Genomic DNA, 9,306 nt, shown 5'->3' on the forward strand with positions numbered 1-9,306 from the left:
CCATGGGCTTTTAGGGACTTGGATGTGCTGAGTGGTGGGCAATCCCAACTCTGATTGAAAAATGTCTTAGGAGGAATCAAAAGTGCCACACAGGGCAATCTTCTCTCTGTTATCTTCACAGTGGAGACTCCCAAGCCCTCCATCAACAGCAGCAACTTCAACCCCAGGGAGGCCGCGGAGACTGTGATCTTATCCTGTGATCCTGACACTCAGAATGCAAGCTACCTGTGGTGGATAAATGGTCAGAGCCTCCCTATCAGTCCCACATTGCAGCTGTCCAAAAATAACAGGACCCTCACTCTATTTGGTGTCACAAAATATACTGCAGGACCCTATGAATGTGAAGTGAAGAGCCCAGTGAGTTCCAGCCGCAGTGACCCAGTCACCCTGAATCTCATCTGTGAGTATCTTCTGTTCCTCTGTGAGCCAGGCTGTCATCCCAAATACACATGGCCAGAGGCCAGGCCTCCCAGTCCCTCTCAGGTGTAAGTACAGAGATCTTTACCCCTGGACATCAAAGCTTGCCATGACTACTAAGGCTAGGCTTAGGCTTGATCTACAATGGGAGAGAAGAGGCTGCTCCTGTCACGGGAAACTCAGGGTCCACAGCTTATGATGGGAGAAACAGGTCAATGTCTCAGGCTCCAGATCAGTGAACACAGCAGGGATTTGGCTGGGATTTCAGTGTTATGACTTAGCTCACAGGGTCACTGTGACCCTTCCACAGACCCGGATTTTCCCTTCCCTCTGACAATATCACCTGTGACTTTATTCTTTTTGCTTCAGATGGTCTGGATACCCCCACCATGTCTTCTTCATACACCTATTACCGTACAGGGGAAGTCCCCAAACTATCCTGCCTCACAGACTATCACCCACTGGCAGAGCTTTCTTGCCTGATTGATGGGAAGGTCCAGCAATCAGCACAAGTGTTCTTTATCACCCAAATCACTAAAACATATAGAGGGGTCTATGTCTGTTTCATGCATAACTCAGCCACTAGTGGAATGAATGTCATAATCAAGAGGATTATAGTCCCTGGTGAGTGGATCCCTGGAGCATTGCCAATATGTTTGTCAGTGAATTCTCTCTGGCTATTAGGGAAGAGCCAACTGCCCTATGCAAAGGGAGAGGGAATATCAAAAACCCAGGACAGGGTATATGTTTCTGATCCAAAACCACCAGCTTTTGCCTGTCACCTTCACTCCTTCTACATCATTCTTTAGACTATACAGTAACAATGAAAATCTGAAAGGAAATTAAGAAAAGAATTTCCATTCACATTAACATCAAAAGGAATAAAATATTTTGGAATAAGTTTAACCTAAAAGATCTACGGGTTATACCCTGAAAACTACAAAACATTACTGTAAGAAATTAAAGACGACATCAATATATGGAAAGACAATTCATTCTCACTGATTGGAGGAATCAATGTTGTTAGGAAGACAATATTACCCAAAGTGAGCTGCAGATTGTACGCAATCCCTATCAGAATCCCAGTAACATTTTTTGCAGAATTACAAAAATCTATCCTAAATCTGACCTGACAGGCTCTTATTGATGACTGCCACAACAGAGACACCGAGGAAAAGATGCAACCATGAAAAGGTGGAAAATGTTGATGACATTGAAAATAGCAATCATTATTTCTCACATCCCAAAGCCTTCAAAAATATACAAGTGCAGCATGGCCAGCATGCAACTGACCAAAAACTAATCACCAAGCTAGAAATATGGTGAAAGAAAGAAAAAAAAAAAGAGCAAGAATATATTTGGACTATCACCTCCCACTTTTGCATACTAATCTGAGGCTGAAAAGAAATGCTCACTGGAGCATTTTAGATTTTGAATCTTTCAGATTTGGGATGCTAAATCAGTAAGTATGTGACAAATATTTCAGAATCAAAAAATGTCAGACATCCAAAACACTTATTGCCCTAAGTCTTATGCATAAGAAATACTCAATCTGTGTGAACTGTAGGCATTAAGCTGTACAGCAGATCTCTAGAACCTCCCCGTCTTGCATAACTGAAACTGCACCCCCATGAACAACTTCTGATTCTCCCCACTCCCAGCTCCTGGCAACCAGCAGTCTCTTCTCAGATTCACTCTGGAATCCACTTCCATGAGATCTCTAAATTAGTCAAACCCATGCAATCGAAGTGTAGAGTGTCCAGTGAAAGAAAATATTTGCAAAACTTCTCCCCAAATTTGTCTCATATCCATCAAATACACATGGTCCATGAGGACCAGATATCCAGGAGTTAACTCCCACCCTTTCCCCCAGTCAGTTCTGCATTTGCAAATGTCCACATATATTTCTGGAAGGATCCACATAGTCCTCACCTGTCCTCTGCAGAAAGAGAGGAAACTTAAAGGACCCAGAACGTGGAATATGGTTCTGCTCCAAAGCCACCAGCTCTTGCCTGTCCCCTTCACTCTTTCTAGATCATCCCTTGTACTCTGCTCTATCTTTGGAGGTCACTGGCTCAAGTAAGTCATCATGAAACACCTGCAGAAAACTGCCCCACCTTGTGCCTCCACGGCCTGATGACTGAACTGACCTCCAGGCTTGACTCTGGTCTTCCCTGTCTTATTTCTGCTGAAACATCCAGTCCCAGCCCAGGCTGCTCAGTATCTTCAGGGTTTCAGGACAATGGAAAATGCCATTATTACTCAACTCTAGAATGTCCTTGGAAATGGAAGCTGCAGAGAAATCACATCTAGGGGGGCAAAGTAGGATGGAATTTGGAAGGGGCACAGCAGTTGCACATTCCAGGTAAGGAACCCAAGGTGATCCAGTCAGTCAGCTGATTAGAGAGAGACTGGGAGGTGTAACAGGAGCTGTGGCTCCCGCTGACGTGTCTGTCCATGACCCAACACTGCTGCTCAATTCACACTTGAGAAAGTCTATGCTTCCCTAAGACACAGCAGGCGGCCTCACAGTCTTTGAGCCCTTAGATCATCATGCATCTGTCTTGTGACACACACACCAGCTATTGACTTTCAAGGACTCAGGTGGGCTGAGAGGTGGGAGATGCCAACTCTGATTGAAGGATGCCTGTGGGGGAATCAAAGGTGCCACACAGGACAATCTTCTCTCTGTTATCCACCCAGCGGAGCTTCCCAAGCCTACATCACCAGCAACAACTTCAACCCCATGGAGAATAAGAATGTTGTAGCCTTAACCTGTGAAGACTCAGGGCTACATCCACATGTGGTGGCTAAATAGTCAGAGCCTCCCGGTCAGTCCCAGGCTAGAGCAACCCAGTAAAAACAGGATCCTCATTCTAGCCAATGTCACAAGAAATGACACAGGACCATATGAATGTGAAATATGGGACCGAGTTGGTAGCATCTGCAGTGACCCAGTCACCCTGGATGTCCTTTTTATCTTTGGTTCCTCTGTGGACCAGGCCACCAGCAGAAATCCAAATGACCAGAGGCCAGGCATTTCAGTCTCCCTCAGGTCCAAGTACAGACACTTTTATTTCTGGACACCAGGGCTGGCCATGACTCCCTGCCCTGGGAAAACTTGGCTAGGCACAGCCTTAATCAAGAATATAAAGGGAGGGGCTGCTCTTGTCATGGGAGACTTGGGGTCTACAGCCTGTGATGGGAGAAACATGTGAGTACCTCACGCCTCGGCTCAGTGAAGACAGAAGGGGTTTGGCTGGGCCTTGAGGGTGTGTCTTGGCTCAGAGGGACACTGAAATCCCTTTAAGAGACCAGGCGCATCCCCTTCCCTCAGATGACATCACCTGTGGCTTTTTTCTCTTTACACCAGATGGTCCATACGACCCCAGCATTTTCTCTCCATTCACCAATTACCGTTCAGGAGAAAATCTCTTCTTGTCCTGCTTCGCGGACTCTAACCCACCGGCAGAGTATACTTGGACGATTAATGGGAAGTTTCTGCAATCAGGACAAGAGCTCTCTATCCCCAAAATTACTACAAAGCATAGTGGGCTCTATGGTTGCTCTGCTCGAAACTCAGTCACTGACAGCGAACGTTCCACATTCCAGAGGATCAAAGTCTCTCGTAAGTGGATCCCTGCATCATTGGCAATAGGGTTTTAGGTTTTACTAGCCATGTGACAAGAGGAAAGTTGTTACACTACTCTAAGCTTCTGTCTTTTCATCGGTAAATGGAAATAATGTCTACCTGACAGGGTTACTGTGTGAATTAAATGAGGTACAGGTAAAGTATTTAGCACAGGGCCTGGCACATAGGACGTGCCCCTCAACAGTACCTATTTCCATATATATATATAGAAAAAGAGGTAACACATAAAACACTAGGACATGGTTACTGACTACTTGTGGGAGAGAAAGAAAAAAAAACTAAGTGCAAACAATCAATCCTGGTATGTTAGTTTTTACCAACTGAGATGCATCCAGGATTGGATTAGACATATAATTAATCAGGGAAGACACCTGTGAGGGAATGTGGGGCAGGCATGAAGGTAGTATGGGAGAACCCAAAGGAGGTGTTGAATTTGAAATGCACTGACCTGGGTCTTCTGTCAATCAAGTCCCTGCCATAGAGACCTAACAGGGTCTCATTCATGGTTGCCACCACAGAGACACTGAGAAAAAGATGCAACCATGAAAAGGTGGAAAGGTGGAAAGTTCTAGTGACATAGAAAATAGTGACTAGCCTTTCTCTCATCTGAAAGCTTTTGGAAATATCTCAGTGCAGCAGACAATTGACAGAGGACTGATCAAAAACCTAGAAACATGGTGAGAGGGGATAAAAACTGCAAGAATATAATCATCTCCCGTCACCTTTCCAACAGAAATAATACATTTCTTGAAGAAACAATTGTAGAGTACCTCATGTTACATGCTGGTTCCTGAGGTTCCCCCCTGTAAAATAACATCATCTCCATTCCTTCTTTTCCTTTCTTTCCATGACAGCTCCTTTAAGAAGAGGACATCTATCCTGGCGTTATTAGACATAGCAGCCGTGATGTCATTTCTGTATTTCAGGAAGACTGGCAGGTATAATGGCCTTTTCTCTTGTCCTGTTTCCTGCAGGGCTGACTGCCATGCTTGGGAGAGGGAAAAGACTTATTTCCCTGTATCTGGGACTGGATCTCCTCCTTCCTCCCCCAAACTCCTGCTTCTCAGCACTAATTCCTGCAGTTCCCTTTCTCCCTGTCCTTTATGCTGCCTGTATCCCAATGCCTTTTAGACTTAATTATCTCTGGCTTCTGCTTGTTTGTTGCTCAGATTCAAATGAGAAACACAATTTCATATTGTGAAACCCTCTTCATTATTTTTCACATCTCTCAACAGTGTAATTCTTTCCATTCCCATAAAGCTCAACCACTTCTCAAAGTGTTGCTTGACTTCTTGTCTCCAGACTTTGAAACCTTCCTTGCATATGACTGCCTCTTTACCTTTCTAAAATCTAGTTAATTCACTAAATCAAGAACCTCCAGTGTCTACTCTAGCCTAGTTGGTAAACTCAAATTGCTTCTATTTGCTAATTCTTCTCACTTCCTTTACCCCTACTTCCTAGTATAATTTCTCCATCCTAATTAGAACTGTCTTCCTACCCACCCCTGCCACTTCACCTATATAGACATAAAATTCTTAGTTTCAAAGCTATGCTTAAAAACAGGGTGAACTCCGCTCCACCATCTTCACTACAGATGTAACCACACCCTTCATCACAAGCCATCTCTGACCTCGTGGAGAACAAAGACTTTAGGATGAGCCTGTGAACCTGAGACTCAGAACACAACATATGTGTAGTTGAGATCTTTTACTGATGACCAATTCACATGTTCAGAAAAGATACAGAAAAGAAGAAGGCAACGTCCCTACCCCAGAGCACACAAAGCCTAAGACAGAAAATGAGACCTGAAAATAATCATGATACCAAAATAGAAAAAAGTGAAGGCCACAAGAAATCAGAGAAATCTGATGGGAAATATAGCTACACATTGGAATCACTGGAAAACATTTTTAAAAGTGGACGCTCAAGCCCACCCATGAGTTCCAGTTTAAAGGTCTGGAGAGGGACCCAGACACTGGTAATTTTTAAGTCTTCCCTGACACTACAAACATGTAATGAGGATGGAGAACTCTTGTTGTAATAGGTAGAATTTAAAACTAAATCAATGATTTTCAGCTAGAAGTACTGGAATTACCTAAGGACCTTTTTGAACATACATAAGACTATACGTTTTTGGCCCTAATTATTAATGGGCTACACCAAGAACTCAGTAATCCTGTTGGGAAATAGAAGATGAATGGACAAGCCACCTTATTTGATATGTTAAAACATATATAAAGCATTTTCAAATGAGTGATAAGTGATGCTAAACCTTGTCTAAATAATATTTATGGGAATGTTAATAAAATGAGTATTCTAGGCTGGGCGCAATGGCTCAGGTCTGTAATCCCAGCACTTTGGGGGGCCGAGGCCGGCAGATCATGAGGTCAGGAGATCGAGATGATCCTGGCTAACACGCTGAAACACCGTCTCTACTAAAAACACAAAAACAAATTTAGCCGGGTGTGATGGCAGGCTCCTGAAGTCCCAGGTAATCCAGAGACTGAGGTAGGAGAATGGCATGAAGGCAGGAGGTGGAGCTTGCAGTGAGCAGAGATTCTGCCACTGCACTCCAGCCTGGTCAACAGAGCGAGATTTCATCTCAAAACAAAACAAAAAAGTTAAAATATTTTTAACAAATGAGTTTTAAACACTATATGAAATTTCTGGAAATCCAATATGTTATCAGTTATAGTGTCACATGCCACAGAAGTAACTAGATTTCTATGTGAGCTGTGTCTTTACCATAATAAACCTAATATAAATCTCATTAGATTTTTAACCATGGTACTTTTAAATCTTTGTCATTCCCAGACAGTTTCTTTGATTCTTCCTCGAGGTATTTACAGTCAGCTACAGTCCAAAATTACTTTTTCTTCGAGGAGATATATGGAAAAGACTCTGACAACGACCTTTGAATACACGTTTCTGATAACTTCAAGATCATACCACTGGACTCTCTGAGAACTTTCAAAATTTTAATGAACAGGCTGATAACTTCATGAAATTCAAGACAAAGAAGAAAAAAAACCTCAGTTTTATTGGACTAAATAATCGAAAGGAAAATGTTTTCATAATTTTTTATTTGAAAATGTGCTGATTCTTTGAATGTTTTATTCTCCAGATTTATGAATTTTCTCTTTTAAGCTATTTATACTTTACAGCAATTTGGTAAGGTATACTTTTGTAAACAAAAATTGAAACATTTGTTTTTACTCCCAATCTGAGTGCCTCAGAATTGGGAAACTACTCATGAGTATTCATATGTTTAGGGTAATAAAGTTATTTGCACAAGTTCAGTAACAATCTACTCTCTTTATAACAGGACACATTTGAAAACATTGGTTATGTTACCAAGGCTTTGACTAGGATGTTCTATTTGAGAATATACATAGAATAAACCCATAGGGAATGCAGGGAAAGTCTGAAGTTGGCCTTGATTTGGCTTCCTAGTCTCGAGAGGTTTTTGAAAGTTTAATCTGGGAGTCTTAAAAACTTCTAACAAAGCAAAGTTTAAAAAGATCCTCTATGGTGCGTTGCTACTCTTGCTGCACTTAGGTAAAAACTCTAGGCAAGTTCGGTGAGACTCAATCTATTTTGCAAACAAATTCGTCCTACTGGGATTATCCTTGGTTAAAATAGAGATCCTTATATAGAGAAAAATTATTTTGAAAAGAAAAACTGTAGTACCCCTGTTACCATATTGAACCACTGTTCATTATCTTTGAGTATGTATAATCCATTGGTAGACTGGACTGGACCCTGAATTCTTTCGGTTCTTTCAATTCAATTTTCTCCAATGAAATCATTAAGAACAGGAACAGCTCTGTTCCTGAAGCCATATAAGCTAGAGTTGGACAACTCAGTGTAAATTTCATGGTAAAACCCTCGTGTCTGAGGTGTGGGCCACTCAGAGCTCACCAAATGTTCAACACCATCACTTAGAGACACTTAAACTGCAAACCACAACAACAAGTTGATGACTGTACACTGTGGTACACTGTGGACAACTTTTCTCAAGATGTCAGAACAAGACTGTCAATCATGATGAGACTCTTACCTCTCTTAATTTGTTCTTGTTTATGCCTGTCTCCTTTGCTTCCCAGAAAAATGCTGTACTTAGGATTTCACAAGAAGTACCTTCTGAGAGTAAGCTAACAGTGTCAAATATATCACATCTACCAATTCTTTTTTTTTTTTTAAGATGTAGTTTCTCTCTTTTGCCCACACTGCAGTGCAATGGTACAATCTTGGCTCACTACAACCTCTGCCTCCTGGGTTCAAGTGATTCTCCTGCTTCAGCCTCCCTAGGAGCTGGAATTATAGGCATGCTCCACCACATCAGGCTAACTGTGTATTTTTAGTAGAGATGGGGTTTCCACATGTTGGTCAGGGTGGTCTCGAACTTCCGAACTCAGGTGATCTGCACGCCTCGGCTTCCCACAGTACTGGGATTACAGGCGTGAGCCTCTGCACGTGGCTCACACATTTTAACATAACAAGAGATCCTTTAGTCCACCCAAAGGCTGAAGTTAGCTCCATCTTTAACACAGTTTTTTCCTCAAATGTATGGAGCTTCTTTAGGCTTCTACTTCTATACTTGCCTATTCTTCTTACTCCCTGTTTTAATTTAAGGTAGACATGCAATGCTAGAAAATAGAATTGCTCTCTACCAGCTAAACAGGGGGGAGCCTGTGCAGTTTCTGACACTTCTTATTGTACATGGATAAATACATCGGGTATTGTAGAGACTCAGTTGTGAAAACCAACAAATGTGCTGCCTGGTTAAAATGACTAGACTCTTCTGGCTTCTTCTTTGATCTATTCTATTGTAGTTGGTTTGCATCTTGCTTAAGGTGCATATTCCAACCTCATGATATTTTTGTCCTGACAGTCATACTGGTACTCTCCCTCATGTGGTGCAATTTACAAACATTTTTATTTGTGTGAAAATATTTGTGTGCAGCCATCCTTCAAATATCAAATTGTTTCTCTTGGACTGGAATTCAAAAACTCAAAGAAATGTGTGGTTTATGGGCCAGGCACAGTGGCTCACATCTGTAATCCCAGCACTATGGGAGGTCAAGGCGTGCGGATCACAGGGTCAAGTGTTCGAGACCAGCCTGGTCAATATGGTGAAACCCTTTCTCTACTAAAAATACAAAATTAGCCAGGTGTGGTGGTCTGCACCTGTAGTCCTGCAGGGAGACCCCTGAAATCATTGCTGTGGAATAAAA

At 42.3% G+C, this 9,306-nt stretch overlaps 1 protein-coding gene across 1 annotated transcript; it reads left to right on the top strand.

Annotated features, from left to right (window-relative positions):
* Positions 1 to 70: 70 nt before the first annotated feature.
* Positions 71 to 7,087, top strand: LOC108524302 (pregnancy-specific beta-1-glycoprotein 3-like; the record flags this gene model as incomplete). The annotated part of the gene is given in 6 exon segments (XM_017865350.1): positions 71 to 400; positions 3,126 to 3,195; positions 3,197 to 3,402; positions 3,791 to 4,045; positions 4,924 to 5,007; positions 6,952 to 7,087. Coding segments are annotated over 5 exon segments (899 nt in total), but the record flags the coding sequence as incomplete, so codon positions are not given.
* Positions 7,088 to 9,306: the final 2,219 nt, after the last annotated feature.

The sequence above is a fragment of the Rhinopithecus bieti genome, unplaced genomic scaffold (assembly GCF_001698545.2).
Source record: "Rhinopithecus bieti isolate Rb0 unplaced genomic scaffold, ASM169854v2 scaffold_82472, whole genome shotgun sequence".
In the NCBI taxonomy this organism is placed as follows: Eukaryota; Metazoa; Chordata; class Mammalia; order Primates; family Cercopithecidae; genus Rhinopithecus; species Rhinopithecus bieti.